Here is a 15,043-nt window from a genome sequence, read left to right on the forward strand (position 1 = left end):
GGCAAGAGGATTGCTTGAGGCCAGGAGCTTGAAACGAGCCTGGACAACATAGCAAGACCCTATTTCTAAAAAAAAAAAAAATTAAAAACCAGACAGGCATGGTGGCTTGTGCCTGTAGCCCTAGCTATTCAGGAGGCTGAGATGGGAGGATTGCTTGAGCCCAGGAGTTTAAGGTAAAGGTGAGCTATGACTAGGCCTCTGCACTCCAGCCTGAGCGACAGAGTGAGACCCTGTCTCAAAAAATAAATAAATAAATAAAAAGGATTTATCTGTTAGAAATAAAAATGGATGAAGAAAATATGGACAAATGTTAACAATTGCTAAGTTCTGGTGATGAATATATGGAAGTTCAATGTCCTGTTCTCTCTGCTTTTCCATATGTTTTAAATATTCCAGCTGGGCATGGAATGACTCATGCCTGTAATCCCAACACTTTGGGAAGCCAAGACAGGAGTATTGTTTGAGCCCAGGAGTTTGAGACCAGCCTGGGAAACATAATGTTGACTATATTTTCTTTTCCTCTTTCTTTTTTTTTTTTTTTTGAGTTGGAATTTCACTCTTGTTGCCCAGACTGGAGTGCAATGGCGCGATCTTGGCTCACTGCAACCTCTGCCTCCCAGGTTCAAGCGATTCTACTGCCTTAGCCTCCTGCATAGCTGAGATTAAAGGTGCCCGCCATCACGCCTGGCTAATTTTTTTGTATTTTTAGTAGAGATGGGGTTTCACCATGTTGACCAGGCTGGTCTTGAACTCCTGACCTCAGATGATCCACCTGCCTCAGCCTCCAAAAGTGCTGGGATTACGGTTGTGAGCCACCACACCTGGCCAATGTTTACTATATTTTCAAAAGCAAAAACCAAGGCAAGATATGTCCATCTGTACAAGAGTATGACAGCAGCATTATTGCATAATAGGCAAAAACTGGAAACAATCCCCAAACACCCATCAACAGGAGAATGGATAAATGAATTGTGGCATATTCATACAATCAAACACTAGACAGCAATAAAACGGAAGGAATAACAGATACACACAACAAAATGGAAGAAATCTTACAGGTAAATTGAGCTAAAGAAGTCAGGCACAGGCTGGGTGGGGTGGCTCACGTCTGTAATCCCAGCACTTTGGGAGGCCAAGGCGGGTGGATCATGAGGAGGTCAAGAGATCGAGACTATCCTGGCAGACATGGTGAAACCCCATCTCTACTAAAAATACAAAAATTAGCTGGGCTTGGTGGCACGTGCCTGTATTCCCAGCTACTCAGGAGGCTGAGGCAGGAGAATCGCTTGAACTGGGGAGGTGGGGGGTTGCAGTGAGCCAAGATCTCGCCATTGCACTCCAGCCTGGTAACAAGAGTGAGACTCCATCTCAAAATAAATAAATAAAAGAAGTCAGGCACAAAATAGAAAATAATGTATAATTCCATTTACCTGAAGTTCAAGAACAGGGAAAACTAATTGATGGTGATACAGGTCAAAATAGTCGTTAACTTTGAGAGGGAGTATTGATGGGGAAGGAACACAAGATAACTTTTTGGGGTACAGGAAGTATATCCTGATATATGTGTAAGGTTTGTTCTTGCCGAGTTTAAAAGGAAGAAACTGAGGCCAACACAAGAAGATCCAATATGAAGGGTTTATTCAGGCTCCCAGGTGAGATTCTCCGGTCCGACAGGACGGGCCAGAGAAGTCGCAAGGACTCCTCTCAGACCTGGGGTTTTATAGGGAGTGAAGGAGCTCGATTGGTTGTGGGAGAGCAGGACTACTATTGGATAAGGTTACAAGCCTTTGTTTGCATACAGGACTTGGCTGCTATTGGTTAGAATTACTCGACTGCTATTGGCTAGAAAGACTCAGCTGCTATTGGCTAGAAAGACTTGGCTACTATTGGCTAGAATCACAAGACCCCGCTTGCATACTGGGTTCTTTAAGGAAAAGCCAGGCTGTGCGAGAAAGGGAGAAGGGCACATGCCCGAGCATGTCCGAGCTTTCGGACAAAAGGGGTGGCGGTGTGCGTCCGAGCTCCTGGTGAGGCAACCAGCCTTACAATATTAATGTGTATATATATATTGAATTAAGCTTAAGAGTTGTGTATTTTATGCACTTTATGAATGTTATACCTCAATCTTAAAAAATTGGGGCACAAGGTTTGACAAAGATGAGTCTTCAGAGCAGTAGGAAGGTCAATTGTTTAAAATCAGGATGGTCCTGGACAATTAGAGAAGCATGTGACGACCACACATATAAAATGTCTAGCCCACCTTTTCCAATGGGCAATGTACCCTTGAGTCATTAATTTACATCGTGTAAATTCATTTTACTAGGAAATTGTGTGACAAATCAAGGGACTGAGTGTTGTTTCCTTCTTTTTAGTGGGTACCGAGCGAACGGTGAAGTTTGAAGAACACATAAAGTCTTGAAAGATGAGAAGTTCACCAGTACCCTCCTTCTCCCTCACCCAAGATTAGTCCTGGTGGCAGCCTAAATTGCGTTTATTAATCTTTTTGTGGCTCAGGGCCTCTAACTGTTGAAGAAAACGTATTTCACACGTCTCCTCTTTCTGCAAGCAGGAACCGTATCTCGCTTATCTTTGCAACCCCAGACGGGGTTAGTATGATCTACACACAGCGGTAATCGCACAAGGTCTTATGGAGCACTGCTTCTCAAATTTGGCTGTACAAACGAATCACCTGGGGAATTTTAAATTGTACTGATACCTGGGTCCTACTCCCAGAGATTCTGATTTAATTGAAATGAGGTGAGTTGTGGGCACTGGGATTTTTAAAAGCGTTCCAGGTGATTTTAACGCGAAACGAAAACTGAGAACCGCTGTTGGGGGTGTTCTTCTGTCTCCATGCCTGATTTGCTGCTGTCCCGGACGAGGGTGAGGGTCTGTGATATCTGTCGCCACGCCTCTTCCTACAGAACCAATAAACTGAAAACTCTCAGCGATAACCTAAGAGACTTGAATTCTGATCGGACCGCAGGCGCTCTGCACCCCACCCACGCCTCTATGGTACTTTGGCGTCCCCTCTAGCACAGGCAAATCGCCTTCCTCTTCGCCCGGCGCCGCTCGCTCCCTTTCTAAGATCCGCCGAGTTCCCGGAGCCGTCTCGTTGGTATTTCATTCCGGAAGCGAGTTTGGAGCAAAAAAGAGGCGGGACTTCGCTCCCGGAAGTAACCCACGTGCTTCCGCTGGCGCCTTCTTGGGAGGCGGGTAACGTTATAGTATTTGTGAGAAGTTGGGGTCTCCGTGGGCATTGTGATCCGTCCCAAGTAGTGGTGAGTGATCCGTAACCTCTGAATTCAATGTGTCCTGATGATGGCGTCGCCATTTCAGAAGTGTACACTTTGGGCCGGGTCCCGGTCTCCTCTGTTCAGCGTATGATCTCATTCCCAGGGCCCTGGAGGTTCAGGCCTGGGTTAGAGCGTTCTGACCCGGTCCTCGATCTTCTGAATAGAGGTGACCTCTAGGGACTTGGGTGTCAGAGATCCGGGGCTCGATTTCCAGGCTCGCCATGGATGTCCCGTGCGACCTTGGGCTAGGCCTCAGTTTCCACATCCGTGAAATGGGGTGGTTAAGCTCACTGAGGTCAGTGGCCCCTGGTGGTCTGGCGCCCTGTGAGTCTTTTTGGATCCTCTAGCCCCGGGGTAGGAGAGTGAACGGCCGCAGTGGGTGATGATGATGTCTCCTCCCAGGAGTAGGAGGCCAGAAGGAGATCCCTTCCAGGGTGCTAGGCCGAGATGGATCCGCTCAGGGCCCAACAGCTGGCTGCAGAGCTGGAGGTGGAGATGATGGCCGATATGTACAACAGGTAAAGAGAACCGTGTGCTACACTGTCTTGGAAAATAAGCCTTGGTCACCCTTATCGAAGGTGAATGACTTATAACAAATTCCATCCTGAATGTAGGGGAGCGGGAGGCCCATGCTTACCCTCTCCATACCCACCTTTAAGGTTGGTTCTAATGCAGATGCAGTAAAGGGTCACTAGAATATTTAGATGGGGATGGAACTGGAGATGCGGGAGCCGAGCAGGAAGAGAAACTCCAATCCAGGCTCTGGTTAGGTTCCAAGAAAAGCTGAGTATTTGCTTTTTGGCAAATGGCACATAGTCAGCCCATTTAGTAGTTAACATTTTAAAACCCTTGGCCGAGGCAGTGACTCATGCCTGTAATCCCAGCACTTTGGGAGGCCGAGGTGGGCGGATCACGAGGTCAGGAGTTCCAGACTTCTGGTCAACATGACGCAATCCCGTCTCTACTAAAAATACAAAAATTATCCGGGCATGGTGGCGGGCGCCTGTAATCCCAGCTACTAGGGAGACTGAGGCAGGAGAATCACTTGCACCCAGAAGACGGAGGTTGTGGTGAGCTGAAATCGTGCCACTGCACTCCAGCCTGGACAAGAGCAAAACTCCGTCTCAAAAAACAAAACAAAAAAAAACACCTTTATTCTGTGTCAGTCACTTGTTAATCTTCAAAATAATCCAGTGGGTTAATTTTATTAGTCCCATCTTAAAATGAGGAAATTAATGCTTCTAGAAGTTAAGTAACTTCCTCAGGGTCCACAGCTGGTCAGTAACAACACCAGAACTAGCACCTCAGTCTGATTCTGCAACTAGTGCTCATAATCATTTGGCAAAATTGGGAACAAATCCTGGCTCCACCAATCACCAGCAGTGTTCTTGGACGTGTTACTTGCACTGTCTGACAATTGGTTTCCTCATTATGAAAAAGACATAATGATACCTACCTCATAGGGTATCATATATATTACATCTAAAAATATATGAAAGCCCTTAGCCTCAAGCCCAACACTTAGCAACAGTGAAATGTCTGCTATTTTTATTGATGTAACCTCTCTTGATTGGTTGGTTTACCCTGAAGGCTTTAAATTAAGAAGGATTTTTAAGTGTAGGCTGTGAGGCCAGATGATCTGCATTCATATTCCAGCTCTATGTGATTCTTAGAAAATTACCGAGCCTCTCTTTGCTTTAATTTCCTCATCTGTGAAATGGGGATAAGTATCTCTTAGGATTATTGTAAGGATTGCATAACAGAATGCATGTAAAGCACTTAGCATGATGCCTGGCACATAGCCAGTCCTCAACAAATGGTTTCTGCTTAATTAGTCATATACAGGGGCTCAGACAAGTTTCCTACTTGCAAGGAGCTTCCAGTGGTTGAGGTGGAAACTGAGGATTTACAGTGCTTTCTTGGGGAAGGTGAAATCAATATAGCAGGGCTGGGATGGTCGAGGGTTCCTGGGATGTCACAGGATGCTGCTGACATGACCTTGCCCCTCCCTCCCTCCAGAATGACCAGTGCCTGCCACCGGAAGTGTGTGCCTCCTCACTACAAGGAAGCAGAGCTGTCCAAGGGCGAGTCTGTGTGCCTGGACCGATGTGTGTCTAAGTACCTGGACATCCATGAGCGGATGGGCAAAAAGTTGACAGAGTTGTCTATGCAGGATGAAGAGCTGATGAAGAGGGTGCAGCAGAGCTCTGGGCCCGCGTGAGGTCTCAGTCAGTATACACCCTGGGCTACATCCCACCCCTCCCCACTTGAATAAAAGTGCCCCCTGTTGGGTGTCATCTGTGAAGACTGCCAGGCCTAGGCTCTCGGTAGAGAGTCTTCAAGATCCCAGAGTGGTAGTGCTTTCTCCTGGTGAAGGAGTATTTGTCACACTGGAATGTGACTCTGTGTGTATGTATGTGTGTGTGTATATATATATATATATAAACTTTGTTGACACCTACTATGTGTAAAGCAGTGTGCTTGGCTTTGAGAGTAAAGAAAACAGAAAACCTCTACAAGCAGAGGGGAGACTAATGTAGTATTTTAAGAGTAAGACAGGCTGGGCGTGGTTGCTTACCCTGTAATCAGCACTTTGGGAGGCTTGGGGCGGGGGGTGATCACTTGAGGTCAGGAGTTCAAGACCAGCCTGGCCAACATGGCAAAACCCCATCTCTGCTAGAAATACAAAAATTAGCTGGGTGTAGTGGCATGTGCCTGTAATCCCAGCTACTTAGGAGGCTGAGGCAGGAGAATTGCCTGAACCCCAAAGGCAGAGGTTGCCTGAGTCGAGATTGTGCCACTGTACTCTAACCTGGGCGACAGAGCAAGACTCTATCTCCAAAAAAAAAAAAAAGGAACACAGCTTCGGTTTGCCTGCTTTCTGCTGTTTTTTTGTGTGGCCCTGACCCTGTTCTTTTTGCATGCTTTCACTTCTTCATCTGTAAAACAGGGTTAGTCAAACACGGTTAGCCCTTTGACTATCCCTGTTTTACAGATGAGGAAGCTGAGGATTTAAGAAGCATGTTGCTTGCTTGAGTTCACACAAGCAGAGCAGTAATATGGAGGCCAGACCCGATCGCTAGTGCGTTTGCTGTCTCACCGAGGAGCATCTTCAGAGGACTGAGCAGTTTTCAGAATGTGTACATCTCCAGATGGGACTGTGGTTGACACCAGTGCCACTGTGACAGTAGTACCTTCAAAGTTGGCCTTCCTGGTGAAAGTGTCTGGGATGTAACTAGGTCATTGGCATAAAGCAGATAGAATAGATGCAGTGAGTTTGGGGCTTGTGAGTGCAGGTTCAAGCCAGACTACGTAACTTTGAGTTTCTACTGAAATTTTCTAGTAGTGTGATCTTGGGTGAGGCATTTTAACTGCTCTGTGCCTCAATTACCCCATTGTAAAATGGCAGTAAGTTTACCTACCTCTTAGGCAGTTGCAAAAATTAAACGTGTTAACCAAAGCACTTAGGAGAGTGCCTAGCATACATTCAGTATGCAGTAACATTAGCTTTTTTTTCATTGCTAAGTTTGGTGGGAGGTGAAGATGACAGATGTAGTGGAAAACTTCAAAGCCGTTGCTCCTCTTAGGGGTAGAGAGCAATAAAGCTCTTTCCAGGTACTGAAGTGCAGATTTTGGTCAACAGGTGGCGCTGTCTGCTCATGGTCAGCGCTGCTGCAGACAATTCCACACGTTTTATCATTTGACAGGTGAAGAAAATCGATATTGTGCATGCCTTCAGGTTTAGCAAGAAACATCAAGAATTCTCTGTTAGCACAGAGCTGGAACATGTAGCAGGGGTGGTAGAAGTGGGGATGAGAGGTTCCAGCTGGAGGCAGTGGTACTTGCAAAGGCTTTGTTGAACTGGCTTTAAGTGTGGAGGTGGAGCCTTCCAGAAAGGAGAGCTTCAGCTTCAGTGTGGCTGGAGTGCTGAGTGTGAAGAGAAGTGAAGAGGCTTGGAGGCTGGGCAGGCTTAGCTCCAAAAAAGCCTGGTGAGCTGTGTTAAGGAGTTTGGATTTTCTCCTACTGAGGGCAACAGCAAACTATTGAAGAGTTTTAATCATTCGGTGACAATGACAAGTTTGCATTTTGGTGGCTCACTCGAGCTGCCAGCCAGGTAGATGGGGGTAGAAGAAGGTAGCTAAGGGACTAAAGGGTGATGAGGCAGGAAGCCAGAGAGCAGAGAAGGGGATGATGTGAGTGAAAGTAACTAATTTATTGAGTTCCCATTGTGCGCTCAGCTCTGTACTAAATTCTTCACATGTATTATTTCAGCTAATTCTTCTAACAACTTTAAGGCAGCTACGATTGTTCCCAGGTGAAGAGGCTGAGGCTCTCAAAAGCTAGTAACTTGCCTAAAGTCGTGTAGCCTGCAAGTGGTGGAGCCAGAATTCTAACTTAGACACCAGAGGCCACTTTTAACCACTGCTCTAGGACTGGGGGGAATGGTCCCTAGTGAGAGATGTGTCGAGTTTCATATTTCACTCAACAGTATTTATTATTGGCCTGCTACATGCAAAGAGTTCTGGAAAGTGCTCAAAGTGAATTAGTTAGATCCCTACCCTCCACGAGCAAGCAGGGTGAGGGTGGAGTGGACAGCAAGAGGGCTGGAACACACATAAAAGGGTATAAGAAATAACAATTAGGCTGACCGGGCGTGGTGGTTACACCTTTAATCCCAGCACTTTGCGAGGTTGAGGTGGTTGGATCACTTGAGGCCAGGAGTTTGAGACCAGCCTGGCCAACATGGTAAAACCCCATCTCTACTAAAAATACAAAAATTGGGCTGGGTGTGGTGGCTCATGCCTGTAATCCGAGCACTTTGGGAGATTGAGGTGGGTGGATCACTTGAGGTCAGGAGTTTGAGACCAGCCTGGCCAACATGGTAAAACTCCATCTCTATTAAAAATACAAAAATTAGCTGGGCGTGGTGGCGGCCACCTGTAATCCCAGCTACTCAGGAGGCTGAGACAGGAGAATCACTTGAACCTGGGAGGCAGAGGTTGCAGTGAGCTGAGATCTTGTCATTGCACTCTAGCCTGGGGAACAAGAGTGAAACTCCATCTAAAAAAAAAAAAAAATTAGCTGGGCTGGTGGTGCACACCTGTAATCCCAGCTACTTGGGAGGCTGAGGCATAAGAATCACTTGAACCCAGGAGGCAGAGGTTACAGTGAACTGAGACTGCGCCACTGCACTCCAGCCTGGGAGACAGAGAGACCCTGTCAAACAAAACAAAACAAAACAATGAAGTAGGTACTTTCTGCCATAGGGAGGAGTCATAAACTGCTAGCCCTCAGGTGTATTTTTGCTGATCAGTTTTAAAAATCAGAAAATGTCTCAAAAAATTAGGACGTTGGCTTCTTTTGAAATTTTGGGCTGGGAGTCGTGGCTCATACCTTTAATCCCAGCACTTTGGGAGGCTGAGGCAGGTGGATTACCTGAGGTCAGGAGTTTGAGACCAGCCTGACCAACATGGTGAAACCCCATCTCTACTAAAAATAACAAAAATTAGCCAGGCATGGTGGCGTGTACCTTAATCCCAGCTACTTGGGAGATCGAGGCAGGAGAATCACTTGAACCCCGGAGGCGGAGGTTGCAATGAGCAGAGATCGCACCACTGCACTCCAGCCTGGGTGACAAAAGCGAAATTCCGTCTCAGAAACAAAAAAAAAGAAAAAATTTGGAAGCTCTGACAATAGTTGACCTGCATTCCTGCTTGGTGTCAGCCTGACGGAAGATGGGCAGAGGCTCAATTGTCCGCCAAACCTCCCACCACTGGTGTCTTCCCTCCCTGTCATCATCTGCTTGACCTGTAGGCATTTGGTGTGTGCCTTCTGCTCTGGGTGCCCAGATGAACTGGATGCTCTATGAGAAAACATGCTGTAAATGTTTTGTGGTAGGCAGCCTGGAAGATCACTGGGGCCTCCAGTGATCCCTTCTTCCTGGTATTCATGCCTGTGTATAATCCTCTCCCTTGAGTGTGTACTAGACCTAGAGACTTGCTTCTCATAAACAGAACACAGCAAGGGTAATGGGATGCTACTTCTAAGGTTAAATTACAAAAGAGTGTAATGTCTGTCTTGGTGGTTTCCCTCTCTTGATCTTGCTCTCATTCTCCCTCTCTCTCCCTCTCTCACTGTCTTGTTCTTCCCTCCTGTTTACCCTGGTGAAGCAAGCTAGCAAGCATCCATGTTGTGAGCTGACCTCTCAAGAGGCCCACGTGGTGGTAAGGAACTGAGGGGAGCCTCCAGCCAGCGAGGAACTGAAGCACTCGCCACATGAGTGAGCTTGGAGGCAGATCCTTCCCCACTTGAGCTTTCAGATGACTGCAACCCTGGCCAATGCTTTGCAGGCTTGTAAGAGACCCTGAGACAGAACACACAGTTAAGCTGCACCCTATCTCCTGACCTAGACAAACTGAGACAATACATGTAGTTTTAAGCCACTATATTTTGGGATGATTTGTTACTCAGCAACAGATAACCAACTCTTGCAGTTGTCTAAGACTATATTTAGTCATTTTACAACTACACCAAGAACGTGCCAGGCACCATTCTAGACCCTTGGAATACATCAGTTAACAGCACAGGTAAAGAGGCCAGGCACAATGCTCACATCTATAATCCCAGCACTTTGGGAGTCCGAGGTGGGAGGACTGCTTGAGCCCAGGAGTTTGAGACCAGCCTGGGCAAAATAGTGAGACACCATCTCTACTAAAAAAAAATTAGCTGGGCATAGTGGCATATGCCTGTGGTGCCAGCTATTCAGGAGGCTGAGGTGGGAAGATTGCTTGAGCCCAGGAGTTTGAAGCTGCAGTGAGCCATGGTCACAAACCTGCACTCTAGCCTGGGCAACAGAGTAAGACCTTGTCTCAAAAAAAAAAAAAAAGGAAAGAAGGTAAAGGTCCTTGATTCTTGCCCTCTGGGAACTTGTATTCCAGAGGGGGACGGTTTTCCATAGCGGAAGTCTGTGTTAGAAGTGCTATTTGAATCTCCTTCAGTATCTGGGGAAAAGGTTCTTCTTTCAGTTCCTAGACCTCTTTGAAAATCTGACAAAAGTCACAGCCTGTTTCCTGAATGCACATAGAATTTTGCTTGCAATTTTAGAGATTTTCATAAGCGCTCTTGTGGGCTGACCTAAGAGGAGTCTTTTGACAGGCATTGTTTTAGGTGCTGGGGCAAAGATAGAAAATCTAAACCAGTTGTGGCCAGGCACAGTGGCTCATGCCTGTAATCCCAGCACTTTAGGAGGCTGAGGCAGGAGGACTGATTGAGGCCAAGAGTTTGAGGTCAGCCTAGGCCACATAGTGAGATGCTCATCTCTACCCACCGCGCAAAAAAGAGATATTCAGCAGGATGCATGAAGGAATGTATCCCATAGTCTTGGTGCTCAGGGAAGCACCTCCCAGAAAGTAATAGGTGAGTGAGATTTGAAGGATGGGTGGGAATTTGTCAGGCAGGAGGCATGGTGGCTGGTGGGTTCTGTGTTAAGTGGTGAGAGGATGATGGCGAGGAAGGTGGGTGGTGAGAGGATGAGGGTGAGGAAGGTGGGCACAGGCCCCTGCCCTCTGAACTGTCAGAGGAACAAATATATGATGAGTTTTCTCAAAAGGAAAGTCAGATGTTATATAGGTTACATTGCAAAAGGATTCATTGCTGGAGTCAGGCAAATTATTGCAAGAGGTCAGGCCATTATAGGAAATGACCGTTAAGATCTGAAGGGCTGCCTGAGCACAGTGGCTCGCGCTTGTAATCCTAACACTTTGGGAGGCCAAGGAGGGTGGTCATTTGAGGTCGGGAGTTCAAGACCAGCCTGGCCAACATGGTGAAAACCCACCTCTACTAAAAATACAAAAATTAGCTGGGCATGATGCCTGTGGTCCCAGCTACTTGGGACGGTGAGGCAGGAGAATTGCTTGAACCCGGGAGGTGGAGGTTGCAGTGAACCGAGATAGATTCACCACTGGACTCCAGCCTGGGCTGCAGAGTGAAACTCTGTCTCAAAAAAAAAAAAAAAAAAAAAAGATCTGAAGCAGTAATTGGCTACGCTAGTGCAGGGAATGTTCCAGGCCCAGGAAGAACTTGAGGTAGGAGAGAGCATGGAGTATTAGTGGGTGTGAAGGAGGTCACCATGGCAACAACACAGAGGGCAGAGGGGCTAAAAGGAAGGCTGACAGCAGAGGGTGGGCCCGGATGGCACAGGACTCGGGGGCCATCGTTGGGAGTTTGTGCATTTCCCGGAGGATCACGGGAAGCCTTTCAAGGGAAGTGGCCTGATCAAAACTGCATCTAGAGTAGTCCATTCCAATGGGCTGGTGGGCTCATGTGGGGAGATAGGATTGGGAAGACAGGGTTGGAAGGGTTGCAGGAGTCCAGGCCTGAGTGGCTGGACATCAGAAGTCTTTACATGGTAGAACCCACAAGCTCACTGGTAGGCTGGACGTGGAGAGTGAGGTGGGGAGAAAGCCTGGGATGACTTGAGCTGTGTGTCTTAAGCCACTGGGTGGAGGAGGGTGGTACTTTTATGATACAGGGAACAATGGAGGCAGGGCAAGTTAGGGAGGGGAGGTCAGTTTCAGTCACTTGAGTTTTTTTTTGAGAGGGAGTTTTGCTCTTATTGCCCAGGCCAGAGTGCAATGGCGTTCTCTTGGCTCACCGCAATCTCCACCTCCCGGGTTCAAGTGATTCTCCTGCCTCAGCCTCACGAGTAGCTGAGATTACAGGCATGTGCCACCATGCCCAGCTAAATTTACATTTTTAGTAGAGACGGGGTTTCTCCGTGTTGGTCAGGCTGGTCTCGAACTCCCAACCTCAGGTGATCTGCCTGCCTTGGCCTCCCAAAGTGCTGGGATTACAGGCATGAGCCACTGCACTCGGCCTATTGCATACTCTGTATTGTCTCAAAAGATCCAATGTAATCAGCCTGTTACCTTTTCAGCTGCAACCTCACACCACAGGCCCCTCATCCTATGTGCTTTGTTCACACCAGCCCTCATTCAGCTCTTGGATTGTCTCCACATCCTCCTGTTGTAAGATTTTTCATTTGCTGTTTCCTTCTCTCGAGGGCTGCTAAATTCCACTGATTCTGACATGGAACACTTAGCACAAGCGTCACCCTGAAAGATTCTTCCCTGACCTCCAGTCTAGATGAAATCTCCTTTTTTTTTTTTTTTTTTTTGGAGATGGAGTTTCGTCCTTGTTACCCAGGCTGGAGTGCAATGGCGCGATCTCGGCTCACCGCAACCTCCGCCTCCTGGGTTCAGGCAATTCTCCTGCCTCAGCCTCCTGAGTAGCTGGGATTACAGGCAAGCACCACCATGCCCAGCTAATTTTTTGTATTTTTAGTAGAAACGGGGTTTCACCACGTTGACCAGGATGGTCTCGATCTCTTGACCTCGTGATCCACCCGCCTCGGCCTCCCAAAGTGCTGGGATTACAGGCATGAGCCACCGTGCCCGGCCTGAAATCTCCTTTAAGCATACGTTTTCATAGCACCATGTCTCTTGTCCGTGATGCTTTCTGTAAATGAGGTAACACTTAATTCATCTGTGACTCTCTCCCGCTGGACTCCATGTTGTCTGAGGATAGGGTCTGTGTCTTATTCACCATTGAATCCCTAATGCCTGACACATGCAAAGGTTGTTTGTTTGTTTGTTTTTAATTGAGATATAACTCAAACACCATACAATTCACTCTTTTAAAGAATACAATTTAGTCTGGGAGCAGTGGCTCACACTTGTAATCTTAGCACTTTGGGAGGCCGAGGCTGGCGGAGCACTTGAGTCCAGGAGTTCAAAACTAGCCTGGGCAACATAGTGAAACTATCTGTCTACTAAAAATACAAAAATCGGCCGGGTGTGGTAGCACATGCCTGTAGTCCCAGGTACTCGGGAGGTTGAGGCAGGAGGATTGCTTGAGCCTGGGAGGTGGAGGTTACAGTGAGCTGAGATCGTGCCACTGCACTCCAGCCTGGGTGACAGAGTGAAACCTTGTCTCAAAAAAGTAAATAAAGTATACAGTTACGTGTGTTGCATATTCACAAAGTTTTATAGACATAAAATCACACAAGTAGCTGCAGAGCCAGGATTTAGACCCAGCCTGTCTCAGTGTCCTTGTCCACTAAGCTCTGAAGCAGCCTCTAGCCAGGAGCCCACATGACAGCCAATGCGATAATGCTGTTATACTGAACCTATGAGTAGTGTCAGGAGAACAGAGTTTAGGGAGGAATTAGTTTTGGGGCCAGGAGAGAAGGTTGATAAATCCTATAAATCCTATTGATTCAGATATGGAAGTATGTCTTAGATTTTTTTCCTCTTCTCTGTTTTTTATTATTTTATTTATTTAGAGACAAAGTCTTGCCCTGTTGCCTCAGGTGGAGGGCAGTGGCACGATCTCAGCTCACTGCAACCTCTGCCTCCCAGGCTCAAGCGAGTCTCCCACCTCAGCCTCCTGTGGGACTACAGGCATGCGCCACCAGTCCTGGCTAATTTTTTCGCTTGTTTTGTATTTTTTGTAGAGACAGGGTTTCGCCATGTTGCCCAGGCTGGTCTTGAATTCCTGGGCTCAAGAGATCTGCCTGAGTTGGCCTCCCGAAGTGTTGGGATTATAGACTTGAGCCACCATGCCCGGCCTATTTTTTATTATTTTAAATATGAACTATTTTTGTCTGTTTCTTCTTCTTCTTCTTTGTTTTTTCTTTATTTCCAAAACAAATACAGGATACATTTGCAGAATGTGCAGGTTTGTCGCGTAGGTGTACGTGGGCCATGGTGGTTTGTTGCACCTACTGACCTGTCGTCTAGATTCCCTCCCCTCACCTCCACCCCCAATAGACGCTGGTTTCTGTGTTGTTCGCCTCTCTGTGTCCATGTGTTCTCAATGTTTAACTCCCACTTATGAGCAAGAACATGCAGTGTTTGGTTTTCTGTTCCTGTGTTAATTTGCTGAAGATGATGGCTTCCAGCTTCGTCCATGTCCCTGAAAAGAACATGATCTTATTCCTGTTTTTTTTTTTTTCTTGAGATAGAGTTTCGCTCTTGTTGCCCAGGTTGGAGTGCAATGGCGTAATCTTGGCTCACCACAACCTCCACCTCCCAGGTTCAAGTGATTCTCCTGCCTCAGACTCCCAAGTAGGTGGGATTACAGGCATGTGCCACCGCACCCAGCTAATTTTGTATTTTTAGTAGAGACGGAGTTTCTCCGTGTTGGTCAGGCTGGTCTCGAACTCCTGACTTCAGATGATCCTCCCACCTTGGCCTCCCAAAGTGCTGGGATTATAGGTGTGAGCCACCGCACCTGGCGTCATTCCTTTTTATGGCTGCAAAATGTGAACTATTATAGTGACCTCCTAACTGCTGTAAGGTCTCTGTCCTTTCCATATCCTCCATTCATTAAACACAAAAACCTGACAATAACTCTCCCCTTCATTAAAAACAAACAAAACCAAAAGAAAACAAAATACGGCCTGGCGTGGTGGCTCATGCCTATAATCCCAGCACTTTGGGAGGCTGAGGCAGGTGGATCACGAGATCAAGAGATCGAGACTATCCTGGCCAACGTAGTGAAACCCCATCTCTACTAAAAATACAAAAGTTAGCTGGGCATGGTGGCGTGTGCCTGTAGTCCCAGCTACTCTGGAGGCTGAGGCAGGAGAATCACTTGAACCAGGGATGTGGAGGTTGCAGTGAGGCGAGATTGTGCCACTGCACTCCAGCCTGGGGACAGAGCGAGACTCAATCTCAAAAAAAAAA

At 47.2% G+C, this 15,043-nt stretch overlaps 1 protein-coding gene across 1 annotated transcript; it reads left to right on the plus strand.

Moving 5' to 3' along the window:
* Positions 1–3,181: 3,181 nt before the first annotated feature.
* On the plus strand, positions 3,182–5,758 carry TIMM10 (translocase of inner mitochondrial membrane 10). Its single transcript, XM_012476482.2, has 3 exons — positions 3,182–3,281; positions 3,699–3,814; positions 5,316–5,758. The coding sequence occupies exons 2-3, from the start codon at positions 3,744–3,746 to the stop codon at positions 5,515–5,517; spliced, it is 273 nt and encodes a 90-aa protein (XP_012331905.1). The 5' UTR covers positions 3,182–3,281; positions 3,699–3,743; the 3' UTR covers positions 5,518–5,758.
* Positions 5,759–15,043: the final 9,285 nt, after the last annotated feature.

Source organism: Aotus nancymaae, unplaced genomic scaffold (assembly GCF_030222135.1).
Source record: "Aotus nancymaae isolate 86718 unplaced genomic scaffold, 86718_ANA_hifiasm-v0.15.2.pri h1tg000059l, whole genome shotgun sequence".
NCBI lineage: Eukaryota > Metazoa > Chordata > Mammalia > Primates > Aotidae > Aotus > Aotus nancymaae.